The sequence below is a fragment of the Nothoprocta perdicaria genome, unplaced genomic scaffold (assembly GCF_003342845.1).
Source record: "Nothoprocta perdicaria isolate Ctin4 unplaced genomic scaffold, notPer1 scaffold_143, whole genome shotgun sequence".
NCBI lineage: Eukaryota > Metazoa > Chordata > Aves > Tinamiformes > Tinamidae > Nothoprocta > Nothoprocta perdicaria.
The window spans coordinates 144,398-160,421 of record NW_020454572.1 but is presented as its reverse complement, the minus strand read 5'-3'; the positions used below and the strand labels follow the sequence as shown (position 1 = coordinate 160,421).

At 65.0% G+C, this 16,024-nt stretch overlaps 1 protein-coding gene across 1 annotated transcript; it reads right to left on the bottom strand.

Annotated features, from left to right (window-relative positions):
- Positions 1-3,530: 3,530 nt before the first annotated feature.
- Positions 3,531-15,334, bottom strand: RIPOR1 (RHO family interacting cell polarization regulator 1). Its single transcript, XM_026034421.1, has 23 exons — positions 15,286-15,334; positions 14,869-14,995; positions 13,170-13,319; positions 12,649-12,727; positions 12,294-12,317; positions 11,834-11,887; positions 11,304-11,456; positions 11,155-11,218; positions 11,008-11,051; positions 10,652-10,777; positions 10,094-10,242; positions 9,721-9,850; positions 9,349-9,489; positions 7,666-8,484; positions 7,332-7,471; positions 6,742-6,916; positions 6,471-6,606; positions 6,177-6,338; positions 5,898-6,056; positions 5,337-5,533; positions 5,170-5,253; positions 4,619-4,709; positions 3,531-3,665 (listed from the first exon to the last, which is right to left on the bottom strand). The coding sequence occupies exons 1-23, from the start codon at positions 15,332-15,334 to the stop codon at positions 3,568-3,570; spliced, it is 3,351 nt and encodes a 1,116-aa protein (XP_025890206.1). The 3' UTR covers positions 3,531-3,567.
- Between the last annotated feature and the right edge of the window lie 690 nt (positions 15,335-16,024).

Sequence of the window (16,024 nt, the reverse complement as noted above, 5' to 3'; positions counted from 1 at the left end):
GGGCGCGAAGCCGGGGCGGCCTCGTGACGGGCTCGCCGTGGGGCATGGCGGGGCTACGGGGGCCCGGAGGGGCCTCGCGGCGGCGCCGCCAGCGGCTGAGCCGAGCCTAACGGGGCTGCGGCCCTGGAGTGAATCACGGCATCGTGGAGAAGCCCCGCGTGGCCCTAACCCCGTCCCGGCGCCCTGCTGAGCCACGTCCCCGGGCRTGCTGGGGACGGGGGCTCCCCCGGGCAGCCCGTCCCGAGGCCTCCCCGCTCCCTCCGCCTGGAAACGACCCCCCGACATCCCACCCGGGCCTGCCCRCGCAATGGGAGCCGCTCCCGCTGGCTCTATCCATAGTTATCCCGGAGACCGAGCCCGGCCTCGCTACAGCGCCTTGCCGGTGGTTGCAGAGAGCGACRAGGTCGCCGCGGGCCTCCCCGGCCGCTCCTCACGAGCCCTGGGCTCCTCCGAGTCCTTCTCGAAGGGAGGGGTCCGAGACTCAACAAATAACGCATAAAGGTGCTAAACGTGCCGCTTACCTCCCCATAAGAGTCTTCTGGAAAATGTGGTGTTGTTTGCTCCTCGCCCATCAAAACTGGGACAAACCCATCCACGTCCCAGCCCTTTGGAAACAGCCGCGGTGGCAGCGAGGAGATGTGCGCATTTGAGCTGCATAACGTAACAAAAAAATGGTTCCAAAAGTGTATAAGGAGCCAAGGAAAGGCTAGGGAAAACRTGGGTCTGTTTCAGCATGGGGCAGGGCCCTGCTGACAAAGGACGCCCAGTTACCAAATACCTTCTKTACCTTAGATTTAGCCGGGGCGGAGGAGGGCCTGGGCTTAGGGAACACTGAAACCTCCCGGACAAATATCCCCAGACTCTGCTGGGATGAACCCGAGCGCGGAAACTGTCTTTAAACTGAAACTGTCTTTAAAGGGTCACGGTTATTGTGGGGGGATCCTGGGACCTGCAAGGGGACAAACATCTCTCCTGTCATCCATGGGGTGTGGAGAAGTGCCGGCCGCTCAGCTCAGCCTCCCGGGAACGCGGTGACTCAACTAAGCCTGGATGCTGTTCCCAGACRTAGGAAGGACTGGAGGGTGATGGAGAGCAGTCAGGCTGGGTTTACAGCGGGGAGGTTGTGCTTGCTGGACCTGCTCGCCTGGTGTGGTGAGAGGAGAGCCGTCCTGCSCTGACTTAAGCTGGGCTTTGGGCACTGCCTCCTGCAAGGTCCGCGCGAGCTGATGCAGCGCGAGCTGGACAAGTGGTCAGGAAGATGGGCTGGAAATTGGCCCAACTGCTGGACTGGGGGGTGTYGATGAGTGGCACAAAGTCCAGCTGGAGGCTGATCCCCGGCAGTCAGCCCAGGGCCAGTGCYGGCCGGTGCCTTCGTTGAGGAGCCGGGTGAAGGCGCAGGGTGCAAGGGGCTCGGAACCGGGGCGATCCTGCAGGTCCTGGTGGACACCGGGYGGAACACGGATTGTCCCAGAGACAGGAGAGGATCCTCGGGGCGTTGCTCGAGGGAGCTGATCCCTCTGCTCGGCCTGAGGACAGTGTGGAGAGGACGGGTCCGCGCAAKGGAGGGCGCTGAGCAAAGACACCTTCCTAGAAAGCACCTGGGCCCTTGTGCCCTTCGTGGTGGGGCAGGTTTCTGCATCTTCCTCTCGCAGAATCTTCCGGGTTTAACAGGGCTTTCCATCCCCAGCAGCACTGAAGCTGATTGAGAGGCAGSCTGAGGGGAAGAGCGATTTCCACGAGCTCGCTTTACAGCCCGRTTTTATTCTCTTACCATCAAAAAGAATGTGAAATGAAGCTAGGGTAATGAGTAAAAAATACTAATAATTTTAAATTTAGATGCATTGGAAGCAAGTTAAATTTCTCCATGCTTTTACTCACCCATCGTTCCCAGGAGGCAGGGAATTCCGAGAGGGACTAAATGTAGAGTAACCTGAGCATAAACCCATCCTTGCAGAACTAAGGAGTCACCAGGATGTTACCGTGGGAGCTGGGAAGGGCAGCACGGGAGCGGGGCCTGGCCGAGGGCCGCGTTGGGAAGGGGTAGGAGCAGGGAGGGAGAACGAGGGCCTGGGCTCCCCCGGGCTGGGGCCCGCTCCTGGTCTGTGCCTTGTCCCCCAAGGTGGCCTCCCTATAGAGCAAGCAGCCCAGGAAGGGCAGGAGCAGGTTGGCCAGAGAGGCTGGGGAGTCTCCACCCTGGGATTATTGAGGAGTTTGGGGCAACTCGCTCCAGCTGAGCCCGCTCCAGGCCGGGGCAGTGGACAACACCTGCAGGGGTCCCTCCCAGCCCTGCTCTGGTGCCATCCCCTCAGCCCAGGGCCTCCACAGCGAGAGGACACCCTTGGGGCACCCAGTCCCGGTGGGCTCTGGCCCTGGATCCACGACCACCGTGGTGCCTTCCCACCGCATAGAAGCCAGGCCTGCCCTGGAAGCAGCGAGGACACTGCGCGGGATCACCCTGATTCCCAGGGGACCCCGTTGCGCCCGCCCGGCCATCACCTCCCTGGGCACCTGCCTCCGTTGGGCACCAGCCCCACAACGTGGCCTCAGCCCACACAACTCGTGCCGAGTCGGGTGRTGTTTCCCATGCCCAGCAGGAAGGGCTCTGCAGAAGAGTCACCTCGCAAAGCTCAGGGAAGGGGGCAGCACCCTCTGCTGCTGTCCAGGCCCTCAGAGCCCACCCRTGGGCCCTGCGAAGCACCCGCAGCTCGGGAAGCACCCACGCACTGACACCGCCGCTCAGTAAAGGTTTGTTTTTATTTCTGCTTGAAAATCAAAATTAGTCATTCTCTGTACTTACATTATATATAGATTTATAGAGACATTATAGAAAAGAATTTTTTGCTTTTGTTTTTCTGCAAAAATTTGTAAATAAAAAATAAAATAAAACAAAACAAACAAAACAGGTGGCAGCTTCTGTCCATCCTTTCTGTCCATCCCTCCGTCTGCTGCTCCTCCTGCCCCTGCCCTCCACAGGGCTTCCCAAGAGACTGGGAAAGGCTCTGAAATCTCACTGCGCTCCCTGCGGCCAGGCCTGGGCAGGGACAGGAGCACATGGAGCTGGAAAGAAGAAATGCCAGCAGAATATATTAATATCTTATATATCACTTTATTTAAGTCCTGGGGACTCCGGGCGGCGAAGGGTGACCGTCCCCACAGCCCAGGAAACTCCTGGGAAGAAACAGCATCGTTTCCAAAGTGCAGGTCCTTCCGGGGAAGGGCAGGTGCCCTGGAGCAAAAGGAAGGGAAGTGGCAGACAAGTCCCGGAGGTTCCTGCCCTGCTCCAGGCCCGGCAGCCGGAGCCAGTGCCGGGACAGGGAGGACGAGCTCCCCAGCAATGTCAATAGCGAAGGGCGAGAGGTGCGAACCGCCCCCTGCCCGGGGGTGCCCGGGGGGCCCCCCAAAGCGCCGGTGTCTGGGGGCAGGGTGCTCTGTAAGGCAGTGAGCGGCGGCAAGCTGCTGGTCGGGGTGGTGCTGCGGTGCGCTGCTGGCGGCGGGCGCCTCCGGGTGCCGCCGCGGCCCGCGCCGGGCTGCCCAGCGGCGCCCCGGCCCCGAGGGACGTGCGGCGCCTCAGAAAGCTGTGCTGGCCATGCTGGCRGGCGCAAAGATCCGCGGGAGGCTGTCCAGGGTCTCCTCCAGGCGCCGGTGAGCCGACTTGCCGTCCTCCCCTGCAAGCACAGGTCGYGCTCCGTGAGGCCGCGGCGTTCCCGAGCTCCGGCCCTGGCCCGCAATGGGGGCTGCGGGGCTGAGCCTGGGTGACACGGCCTCTGAGCACAGGAACAGCCCTTGCCCCAGCTAGCAAAAGGCCCTGGCTGGATTCAGGCTCACGGAGTCTCCAGGGCTCTCGTATTCCATGCGGACCCTGCAAGCCGAGTTCTCCGGTGCAAGGCAGGGACCCCCTGCACCCCGGGCAGGTCGGCCCCATCTCACRGGCGCCCCAAGCAGCCGTGCACACCTGAGCGTGCTCGCTGCAGCGTCCCCAGGGCTCCCCAGCAGCCCTGGACACGGACGTCCGYGCTGCAAAGTGCCCCGGCCACCTCTGCCCTTCTCCTTGCCCCGACACAGACGTGCGCACAGCGGCCATCCCGCAGCGGGAGGCTGTGACGTGGACAAACGGCTGCGAAACGGGACACGAGGGGCCTACGAGGTGCCGGGCGGGCCACGGGGACGGGCTCTAACAAACAGCCAAGACGCTGGGACTCCAGAGCACAACGTGGCTGACAGGCTCTAAGACGAGACACTTGTGAGCAAAGCAACAGGAGCAGCGACCAGGGACGAGGACGGCTCACGTGTCCCAACCTGTGCAGCAGCTGTCACGACCCGGAGGCCTAGAAACCCACTCAGATGGTTCTCTCAGTGCCATCTAGCAAATGATAAATAACAATCACGCTTAGCGCTCTGCTTCCCGCCCTCACTGCCCACCGCCAACCTGCTCCTGCCTGGGCAGAGTTTGGGGCGCTGGCACAAGGGAAGACATGAGCCAGGGCGGATGGGGCTAGGCTAGGCCGGGATGAGCCCAGGACACCCTTTTCCCACAAGGAACGCCAGCGCGTGGCGCTGGGAGATGCCCCTCGGGAGCCCTGCGTGGGGAGGGAGCAAAGCGAGGCAGCAGGGCACTCACCACACAGCATCAGGCTCTGCTTGGCCGCCTCCCGCACGGGCTCCTTGTCCGTTTGGCACAGGTAAACCAGCTGCTCGATGCTCTCCTTGGCCTGCGGAGCCAGGGCACAGGGCTCAGCGTGGCTGGCAGACCCACAGACACGCCAGGAGAAGGCAGCACCGATCGCGGCAGCCCCGTGGCAGCTACCAGGCCGGCATGAGCAGGTCCCAAAGCCTCTGTYRAGCTCTCCCTCGTCCYYSCCCTGCCCAGCCTTGGTCCCTCGTCCTCCCCCTGCCCAGCCTTGGGCAGGAACACCCCTTGGCTCTGTGTCTTCCCTCCCCAGTTCCCCCCAGACCTGTCCCCACCTGCTTCTCCATGACATTTGTCCCCCCGCTCCAGCTCCCTCATATCAGGAGCAGCAGCATGTGGCAGCACCAGGCAGCCCTCAGACACATCCAATTCCTCCACCCCTGCATCCAATCCCTCCAATCCGCCCTGCGGCCAGGCCAGGCCTGTCCCCAACCTGCCATGAGCCCCCGGGCACTGGCAGCTTCCCCCTGCAGCCTGCTGACCTTGAGGCAGCCGAGCGCAGCGCAGCCGGCCACGCGCGTCTGCACCTCCTCGTCCTCCAGCTGCGCCAGGTAGCACACGAGGGCCTGCGGGAGAGCGGCCGTCAGGGCTGCGCCCTTGGCGGCGCCGGCGGCCCCGGGGGCCACCCCATCCCGAGGCCGGGACGTACCCGTTGGCGGAAGCGGGGGTTCTCCGCCAGGCTGCGGAGCTGCGCCGACACGGCGCTCACCACCTTGCTGTTGCCCTCCACGAGGAGCAGGCTGAGCGCCTTCAGCCCCTCCTTCTTGAGGCGGCCCTCGGGCACGCGCTTCAGCGCCCGCAGCACCACGTCCTGGTCGTCCGAATTCAGGTTTTGCGCCAGCAGCACTGCGGGAAGCGCCTGCTAAGCCAGGGTGCCCGGGGCCTGGCGCCGTTGCCCCTTTGCCCCTGCCTCCTCGCTCGGGTGCAGCCTCGGGCACCCTGCAGCCCCGCGGGACAGAGGCACCCTCATGCAAGATATTCCCGGGGACACGCAAGCCAAGGTGCCAGGGCACATGTGGAGAATCAAGGGAGCCCGGGAAGGCAGCACGGACATGTGCTGCACAGCAGGGACACATCAAGCCGATTGCCCCTCCAAGGATGGATGTCTCGGGGCAGGCTGTGAAGGTGCTGCGGGTTGCTCCTCCACGGCAAGGATGCAGGAGCCTCCAGCTCCTGTGCCAGGGCCTCGGAGGAGCGGGGGAGCACCCACCTTCCTCCGCCAGCTCCATCATGTAGGCGTCCAGCACCAGGGCACTGAGCGACTCAAAGTGGCTCCAGTACTGGAAGATGGTGACCTGCTCGCTCTGGGCGCTGCCGGCTCGCCGGGGCAGCCGCCGGTTCAGCACGTCCTCCACCAGCTTCACGCACACTGCGGGGAAGGGCCCAAGTCAGGGTGCGCGGGGGCTCCCCGGGGCGCCTGGCACCCCCGGCCGGGTGGCTGGGAGGTTCTGGCAGTGCCCTGGCCGAACACCCACGGGTGCCGACTCACCTGCGTCGGCCAGGCCGGGGTGCCGCTCGTTGATGAGCGCTGCGTACTGGGTGCTCAGCACCTGCAGGAACCGCTCCACAGGGCAGGTGTAGACATTGGGAGGCTCCAYGCAGAGGTCCCAGAGGGGCAGCACCCCCTCCTTCTGCGTTGAGAACTGCACCACTGCGGGGACACCTGCCGTCAGGCCAGACCCGGACCCCAGGAGGCCAAGCCCGGCCTACGAGAGCGGGGCCAGGCCCAAGGCAGCCCCGCCAGGGCGGCACACGTGGGTGTCCGGGCGCCACGAGCCGTTACCTTCGGCAGCAGAGCCGGCTGCTCCCGCTCGCTCCTCCGTGAGCTGGCACACGATCTCCAGCACCTGCGCCTCGCGCAGCAGCCTGTCCAGCGCGTACATCTCCCGGCACCGCAGCGGCCCGAACGTGCCCAGCTTCTGCAAGGCACAGGCGAGGCGCTGCCTCGGGGCCGCGGGGTGGCACGAGCCCTCACGAGGAGGGACATCGGAGCCGCCTGGTCTGCCGGGGTCCCGCAGCCTCCCCCCGTGCCCGCGGCTCTGCCCCGCTCTCACCAGCAGCAGGCAGTTACAGGCGTTGAGATGAAGCACGAGGGACTTGTCGAGGAACTCGCTGCCCGTGCTCATGGGGTCCGTGCTGCCCTCGGAGCAGCTGCACAGGCCAGCGTCGTCCGCCCCCATCTCAGAGGCGCTGGGGGCCCCGCTGCCACGGCGGGCTTTGCCAGCCCTCCTGCGAGCCAGGAAGAGACGGAGCCATCAGGTCTGGGCAGGAAACCCAGAGCCAGCCCTCCCTTCCCCACCGGCCCCTGCMGGAGAAGCAGAGTTTCTGTAGGACCTACAATATCACTCCAGTTGGGCTGCTCCGGGCTAGGTGAAGGAGCAGATCCTGGAAGTGCAGGGCACACTGGCCGTCTCTCAACCCAGCCCCACGGAGAGGAGACCCCACAGGAATACGGGGCGGCATTGCACTGCCCAGGCAGGTCGGGTGCCACCGCTCCTCAAGCTGGGCCTGCCCTGGGCTGAGCCAGGCTGCTGGGACCACGCTGGGCCGTGTGGCGCACAGAGCGACCACGCCAGAGGGTGACACTGCTGTGCCAGCCACCCCACGGTGCCCTGCACCCCGTCCCGAGCCCCGTGCTGCGCACCTCTCGTCCCGCACGGCCTCCTCCTCAGAGCCCTCCGAGTCCTCCATGTCAGAGGTGTTGAGGAAGCTGAAGCTCTCCAGCGCGTGCTCCACCGTGAGGCTCATGCTGGAGGCCCGGCTGAGGAACAGGCCCTGCTTGTGCTGTGGAGGAGCGCGCGGCTTCATCAGACCTCGGCGTGGCGCCCAGCGCGGCCCGGCACCYGCGTCCCTGGACGGCTCTGCCGTCCTCGTGCCCAGGCCCTGCCGGCTGGGACGGCCCCAGCACCCTCGTCTCCGAGCCCTGCCAAGACAGCGCCACCGCCCGCACCCCCAGGCTCTGCTCCGAGGCCCCTCACCAGCAGGATCTCCTCCAGGTGCTTGAGCTCCCGCTCAAGGGGCTGGAGCTCTGGGAACTGTCCCCGATAGTCATCCAGGGCCGAGCCCAGGAGGCTGATGGCTTCCTCCAAGCCTGAGTCCACGGCCTTCACCCGCGGCACCTCCGGCGGGGCGGCAGGAAGGAGCGGGCTCTGGACGGGCCTCTCCTCCGTGGGAGCGCGTGCCGGGCCTGCGGCCGGCGTGGGCGCTGTGGTGTCACAGCCAGCCTGCCCTGGCACTTGGCTGGCCACCGGCTCCGCCTGCGTGGCCTCCACCTCGCAAGGCTCGGCCCACGACACCACGCTGCGGGGCTTGGCCTCGAGGCCTCTGTCCTGGCCTGCCCAGGCTGCCGGCACCACGTTTGAGGCACCAGGGAGGGAGTCTGTGTCCGGCTCGCCCGGGCCAGAGTCCTCTGGGCTTGGAGAGGGCTCCCACAGGCTCTCCACAGCCTTCGCCTCCATGGTGGCATCCAGGCTGGCTTCGCTGATGTGACTTAGTGTCCGGGAGTAGGGCACATGCCCGTTGGCCACCACATCCTTCCTGGAGCTGCCTTGCTCCTCCGGCCGGTCGGGCAGCCCTGCTCCCGYGGCGCCGCCGGCTCCAGCGCCGGCCTCCTGCTGCTGGGAGAAGGAGATCTCGATGGCAGGGGCCGAGGCCTGCACCTCTGGCTGCACGATGGGCTTGTGCACCGTGTGCCGGGTACTGCCCGACAGCTGGGGGCTYGAGGAATCGTCCGACGACTCCGAGGAGATGGACCAGGCGGTGCCGTTCTCCAGCTCCTCCTGGCGCCGCAGCATGTTCTGGGAAGGGAGAGGACACAGCGCATTAGCCGGGCACCTCCAGGGCCACGCAGCTCCCCAGGGGCGCTGCCCTCACCCATTGCGGCRGTCAGGATACACCTGAGCTGGAAGGCACTGGGGCTGTGGCAGCCCCCAGGCTCTGGGGATCTGGTGGGGCCAGAGAAGAGGTCACCTCCTCCAGCTGCAGGACGCTGCGCCCTGGAGCTGCTGGCTCAGCCCTCTGCCCAGCCTGGCTCCATAGGCCCAGCAAGGAGGAAGGCAGGAGCCTGGCACATCACGTCCACATTGCCCACGTGCTGCCAGCCCTTCAAGTCCCCGACCCCACATGGCAGTGGAGACGAAGCCAGGAGACGCCCCTGCACGCCCCTCGCTTTGGTGGGTGCCCTCCCAGGAGGCCGGCAGCCCCTGGGTGCTGGGGACGCTCTGTGGCAGGAGGTGCCACCCGGGGAACGAGGACAGCTCGGCCCCACCACCAGCCCGCAGGGGGCAGCACCAGCCAGCACGCCACAYCACGTCACGTCACGTCACGCCAACGCCAAGGCCACCAGCACGGGGACACGGACACACCTTCTACTCACTAGAGCCYGGCTCTCACACGAGGGCTCACGGATGGAGGAGCAGGATGCTCCAATGCTTCCGGAGCTCGGGGCCAGGCTCCAGCGGGAGCCGAGGCCACTAGCGCTCCCTGCACCAGCATCCCTGGTGGCTCTATCCCCTCGTGCCAGCCAGGGCCCTGCCTGGGAGGAGCAGGAGCTCGGCCTTCGGGAAGGCCTAGTGAGTAGGAGGCAAGGAGCAGCTATCACTACTGCAGAAGGGCCAAGGCATCGGGCTAAGCTACGGGCCGGCTCCAGCCCTCGCACTTACACGGCCCTGCTGCGGCCATCTCCCRAGCTCGACCGAGGAGACGTCGCCGCAGGAGCAGCTCTGAGACAGCTTCTCGAAGAGTGTCTCCCGAAAGATGTCCAACAAGGACCAGCCGTGCTTGGCGGCTGCCCGCGCCGGGCTCTTGGGCAGAGAGAAGAGGAGCCGTGAACGCGGGAGCAGGAGGGGCTTACGGACTGCTCGTGGGAGGCCGTGGCCTGGTGGATGGAGCAAGGCGTGTGGAGGGACGAGAAAGGGACATCTCTCCTCTGCCGTGCCACCCAGGGGGACCTAGCGGGGCGCACGCGCGTCGACGGAGGGGCTGGGGGGACCCATCCCTGCCCAACGGGCAGCTCTGCCCCACGCCGCACTTACGTAGAAAGCCTGTTCCCGCAGGGACGGCGTGTCAGGCGGGCTCTGGTTGTAYGTGGAGAAGCGCTTGTTCACCGTGGAGGCCTTGTTCACCGTGCTGGCTGCCGAGGGCTGGTCGTCCTTGTCGAAGGGGCTGGTGAGCAGAGCAGGGACATGAAGGGTGCAGGCCAAATGACGGGGTCCCGACCCTGCTCTGCAGCGAGCAGGAGGGGTCCTGGGACAAGCAGGGCCCCATGGCCCTATTCAGTCCTTCTCTGGCACCCCTTAACTGCAACCCAGGACGGGGGAGAACCCAGGGCAGGCCAGCTCTTGCCATGCTATGCCAGGCATCCCAGCCCTGCTGTGCCCTGCTAAAGATGCCTGCTGAGGTACTCACTTCCAGGTCACCTCCAGGCTGAGTTTGATGGTACCCAAGTCATTGATATCCACGGCCACTACCTGAGGTAGAGCCGCGAAGAGGTCCTTAGTCTCACATGACACGTTGCCCACCACGACATGGTTGGCCAAGCTCTTAAGCTCCGTCACCTGGGGAAGACAGGAGAAGAGAGGATGAGAGGAGGGCACTGAATGCTAGGCACCCAGCACCCCTGCTGCTGCCYGCACATCACCACCATGGGACAGCATCCACTCCAGCCTCTCCAGTGAAGATTAGGTCTAGGTCTTGGAGGCAGTCCTTGGAGAGATGCAATGTGGTAGTTGGGTTGCAGAAAGTGGAGAGCCCCCACTGGCTCTCAGTGCTGCGTCTAGTGTACTCTCCTCCCACAGGCAGCTCATGGCTTTTTACGAGTGTTTAGAGCAGTTTTCCCTCAGGGCAYGGCACAACCTCTGCTGCTGTTCCCCTACACGGCTCCCCAGGCCCAGGAAAGGTGGTGCAGTGCCTGTCGACCCATCACCGTCCCTGCCTCCCATGTGCTCTATCCCCAGAGCCCTGTACCTTGATGGAGAGGAACTCGGTGATGAGGGGCAAGAAAACCATCTCCTCGCTGTCCCACACCTGCTTGCTGTTCACCTCAATGCGGCCCCGCAACTTCCACCGCTGCCGTCCGTACTTCATGAAGATCTGGGGAAAGAGCAGGGGCATGAGGGCAGTGGAGACACTGTGCCAGGATGGTGGGTGCTCTCCACACCTCCCAGGGCACCTCCAGGGCTCCCACTGCAGACCCACAGCGCACCAGCCCAGCCAGCATCGCTACCCCTGCTCAGAGCCTGTCAGAACATCCCCATGAACAGCAAGGACCACGGGGATGGAGGRCAGCGGAGCCTGACCCACATCCCAGAGGTCCCACCAACCTCATACTGGTCACCAGCGCACAGGCGGGCAAAACCTGCCAGGCCTGCAAGAGAAGACGGAGGGGTGTCAGTGCCAACTGCGCCCACGGCTGCAAGGGGGCAGTCAGTGGAGTCCCCCTCCAAGCTGGAGGGCGATGTGTGCATTACCTTTCATGCGGACGTGGAACTCGCCCAGCTGACTCTCCAGCTCGCTCTCCAACAGGCACATGTTCTGGGGCAGAGGATGGAGAGCACCCGTCAGCAGCAGCCCCCAGGCTCAGCACCCTCTTGAGCTCCCCCCAGGCCAAGCTCCTCACCTCCGTGTACTCTTTGTAGCCCTTGCTGGCCTCAGCCAGGCTCTCACGTGCCTCTCTGCTGCCCGGRGACCCTGTGCTGTAAGCCTTGACCATGTTGTGGGCCCCATCGCGGAGCCGCCGCTGGATGCAGTAGGCCTCATAGAGCTCATCTATCTGCAAGGACAGGCCCAGAGCTGCAGTGAGGGGCAGGCTGTGGTGTTGGGAAGACCAAACAGCAGGCCAGGAACARCGCTGGCCAGCACCGACCCGCTGCACCTTAAGGCTTCCTTCAGGCAGGCTCCAGGGCACCCTGCTCATGCAGTACCATGGGACCATGGTGGGACAGCACATGGCTGCATCTGTGCCCAGACACGGGTGGAGAGCAGGCTGAGTGGGGCCCAGCACCACAAGTTTGCCTTGGCATTGCTGATGCAAGACTGATGTGAGCAACAAGGCAGGAGCCAGGCAGGGAAGAGTCCCACGTTCCCGGTGCTGCCTGGAGGCTGGGGGCCCACAGGATCACCAAGTTGACGCCAGACCCCAACTCTTACCTTGCTAGCATGAAATTCCAGGCGACGCAGGAAGCGCTCAATTGACTTGACTTGCTGGAAGAGCAGAGGGGACAGTGTCAGAGGCAAGAGCAGCTCTCCTGAGCGGGGCAGCAGGCCAGGCTGTGCCTAAGCTGCTGCATGCCCGTGCTGGGGGCTGGGACATGCCCTGGTCATTGGCCCTGCTGGGTGCAGGGCTCTKCAGAGGGGCAGCTGGTGGCCCAGGCTAAGGGCTAACCCAGGGCGAGCAGTCACCAACCACAGCTTCTGCGTGCAAGAAACTGTCTCTGCTTCATCCSACCCTGCCCAGAGTGCCCCGATCCCAGGCTGCAGACACTGCCCTGCACAGGAGGGAGGGCAGGGACCAGAYGAGGGGACACTGCTAGCGGAGAAGGGCTTGCAGCAGCATCTCCCTGGCCTAGGGCGAGGAAGGCAAGGGTGACAGGACACTGCTCCCGCTTACCTTATCCAGGTCGTAGAGAAAGCCCTGGGGGAGAGAGGAGAGGGATAAGATGCAGCACAGAGCCAGCTCTGCCCAAAGAGCCCCGCACGTCACGCAACCACCACCCGTAGCGTGTCAGAGGGGACATGAAGCACCCAGCCAGGGCGGCAGAGATGTGCAGGACAACAGAACAGGAACCCCGTGCAGCCCAGAGGCTGTCACAGGAACAGGCTCTGCCCCAGAGCACAGAGGGACAAGGAGTTGCCCCACCGTGACCATGAAGCGAAGCGCTGCTCCCCTTATGGCCCTTCTCTCCCGGCTGCACCGAATGGAAGCCAGCYGGCCCAGACACGTCCCTGGGGGCTGTGACACTCACCAGGCGCGAATTCCTCTTGGACTCGCGGATCTGGGTGCTGAGCTTGTCCAGTTCCAGCTGGTGCACCTCCAGGTAGGCTCTGGGGCGACAACACCGCAGCGCTCAGGCCGAGGCGTCACGCGAGGCCACAGTCCACACCTTGCCCACCAAGCCAGCTCGGGCCCTGGGCTCCCTCTTCCCGCCTCCCATGGACCACAGTGGCCTTGAGCACCCGGGCAAGGGAACCCACAGGCACCCCATCCGCTGTAGGATGCAGAGGGTAGGACCAGGGCCAACTCTGCACCGTTAGGTATGTCCCAACTGGGGACGGTCTCAGCGGGATGGTGCAATCCCAGCCCTCTTGTTGCCCTATGGGACCTCAGGAGCTTGCACCCTTTCTCCTGCACTGTTCCAGGACCCTGAGGCACTGCATAGAAGCAGGATTGAGAGGAGAGAGCTGCTAATCCCGTGCCAGCCCATGCCAAGCTGTGCTCTTGCCCTCTGGGGCTCCCTGACTTCAACCACCCAGCCACAGCACTTACGTCAGGCCCTTCTTCAGCGCTTCATACACCTCATCCAGGCGGTTGGGCTGAGGCACCTTGGGCGGCGGGGATTTGTGGGACATTGAGAACATCCTACTGACCCTGGAGCCAGCCTTGCGGGAGACGGTGGGGGTGAAGGACGAGAGGTTCCTGCAGAGAGAGGCCGGCAAACCCAGCACGGCCGGGGTGAACACGCAGCCGGGGGCAACCCCGGGGCCACCCAGCCTGCCAAGCCACCCCAGCCCAAGACAAGAGAGCGCCCCAGGAAGGCAGCCGGGAGCTGGGAGCGCTGCGCCCGGACCTGCCTGCCTCTCCCACGGCTCCCCGGCAGCCAGTCTAACCGGCCAGCAGGGCTGGGCGCCACGGAGCCCCGCGCGGCCGCAGGGCTGGGCAGCGCTGCCAGCCCCGCGTCTGCGCCGCCGCTGCCAGCCTGGGCCCCGGGGCCGGGGTCGCAGCCTCGTCACGAGCCCTGATGTCTCTCATTGCCCCCGGGCAGCGAAAGGCCCAGGCCCCAAGGAGCATCCTGCGCTCCCCAGGTGTGAGGAGCAGCTCTGCAGCTTCCTGAGCGCCAGAACGGGTGGGATGGGGAGCCCACGAGGCCCCAAGTGGGTGCTGTGAAGGTTCAGAGGTGCCAACACCCTGCATGCAGGCAGGCAGAAGCAGCACATGCACCCAYGGGGGCTGCATGGGGCCTGCCCCATGTAGCCACAGGCACTACGGCCACCTGTGCCATCACCGGCAACAAGCATCTCCTCAGGAGCTGCAGGAATCCATCCAGTCCCACCTCTGTTCCCTTCTCCGAGTGACCACAAGCTGGGCTTGCACCCTCAGATCGGGAGGTGTCTCCACAGCTGGAGCCTGCTGAGCAGGGCTCGAGGCTGCTCCTAGGCACTGGAAGCTCTCCCTGGACTTGTGCCCACATAGCTGAGGTGGCCAAAGTGCAGCAAGAGGCACCACTGAGGCCAGACGTGCTCATGACACTGCCTTCTGCGAGGCTAAGAGGTGTCCCTCCTGCCTTGGAGATGCTGGGTGCATCAGGAAGTCAGGAACTGGCTAAGAGCTAGGAAAAAAGGGATTGGGAACATGACAATGCCATGACCCAGCAGGCCATACCCACGGCGTGCCCATGTCCCAGGGGACACCCTCAGCTCCACGGCAGAGGGGAGCTGAGAGCTAGGAAATGGGCAGGGATAAGCAGTGCTTGGAATGTCAGTCCGACTCTCAGTAGGGAGGAGGAGGAAGGATATGATGGCACAGAACTGCCAGTGGCGGTTGAGGATGGGATGGGAATGACTGCTCACTCTTCCTTGCCACGCCGCTAATGGGCAGCCAAGAAAATCTTGCAGCAAAGAGCTTAAAACRACCCAAAGGAAGCCCTGATTCACACCAGCACTCAATTAAACARGGAAACTTGCTGCCACAGGATGCCAAGGTGGTCCAGACGTAAAAGCTTCCAAGTCCCTTCAGCTCCCTTTACTGAGGGTCATTAAACACAATGAGCTGGATACGGGGAAGCCCTCGAGATGCGGTTGGAGCAGGAGAGCAGTCGCATCTGCTCCCTCCTGCTCCAAGGGGGCTGCACGGCCCTTGTCCAGCCTGGGATGACCCTTTCTCCCGACAGGGACGTGGCACCATTGAGCGTGGGGCTGACAGACCCTGCCCTGTGCCCGTCCTTGGCAGCGCAGCAGCCAGCTCTCACCTGAAGGGCCGCTCCACCGACGAGTTGACTCCTGCGAACGACTGGCTCCTATTGATCTTGGCGACGAGGACGCGCCGCTGCGGCCGCACAGACAGCGACATTGTCGAGTGTGACCTGGAGGGCCTCCCTGCGGGACACGAGACAACAGGGTCACCCGTGACAAGGGGGAGCAGCAGGCAGATGGACGTGGCCTCGTCCGCGGGGGCCGCAGGGGCCGGCAGACCTCCAAGGGCCACCACGGCCCCTCCGGGACGCAGGCAGGTTCCCCAGGCCRCCCTGGCCTGGCCATCTGCCCCCGGCCTCATCCCGTGTCCTGCTGCAGAGGCAGGAAGGGCGCAGGGCCGGAGCTGGCAGCCCAGCCCTTCGCTGTCTCCAAGCTCGCTTCCGTTTGCTCCGGCTGCCGGCACGGAAACCCACGGACAACAAAGCGCTCTGGAAAGTCCCCAACTGTATCCAGCAGCTCCATGTCGGGGAAGGAAAGGCAGAGTCATTCCCAGAAGGACCCTGGAAAGTCCGCATGGACAGTGCCCACCATGGGGACGGCCAACGGGGACATGCCCAAGCCCAGTGGTGCCGCAGCCCCTCTGCGCCCAGCGGCGCCGATGCCAAAGAAAGAGCATGAGGAGCCCCAGAAGTGCTGCTCGCCCCAGGCAGCCCCTACGGCAGCTGTGCAGGACCCGGGAGAGGCGCCTGCGGCGCGGCCACCGTCACCGCGTCCCTGCCCTTGTTCCCGACACAGAGCCAGCCACGCTCACCAGGTGGCCCATGGTGGCCAAACGAGCACCCCAGTGCAAACAGCCACCCCCCCCGGCAAGGCCAGGGTGACCAAGGCAGTGTCCCAACGTGCACAGCCACCCTGCCAGCAAGGCCGTGGGGACAAGCGGGCGCCCCAGCGCCAAGAGCCACCCCACTRGCAAGGCCACAGTGGCCAAGGAAGCGCCCTGGCACAAATGGCCACCCCGCTGGCGAGGCCGTGGTGSCCAAGGAAGAGCCCCGGTGCCCATGGCCACCCTGCCCGCGCACGCACCTGCCTGGCTGCCGGCRCGGCCGCGCTGCTCCCCGGCGCGCCCAGGCCATGCCGGCCGCTTCCTCCTCGCCCGCCGGGCCCTGCGCTCCCGTGCTCCGCTGCAGCGGCCCCGGCGTGGCGCCTGGCACG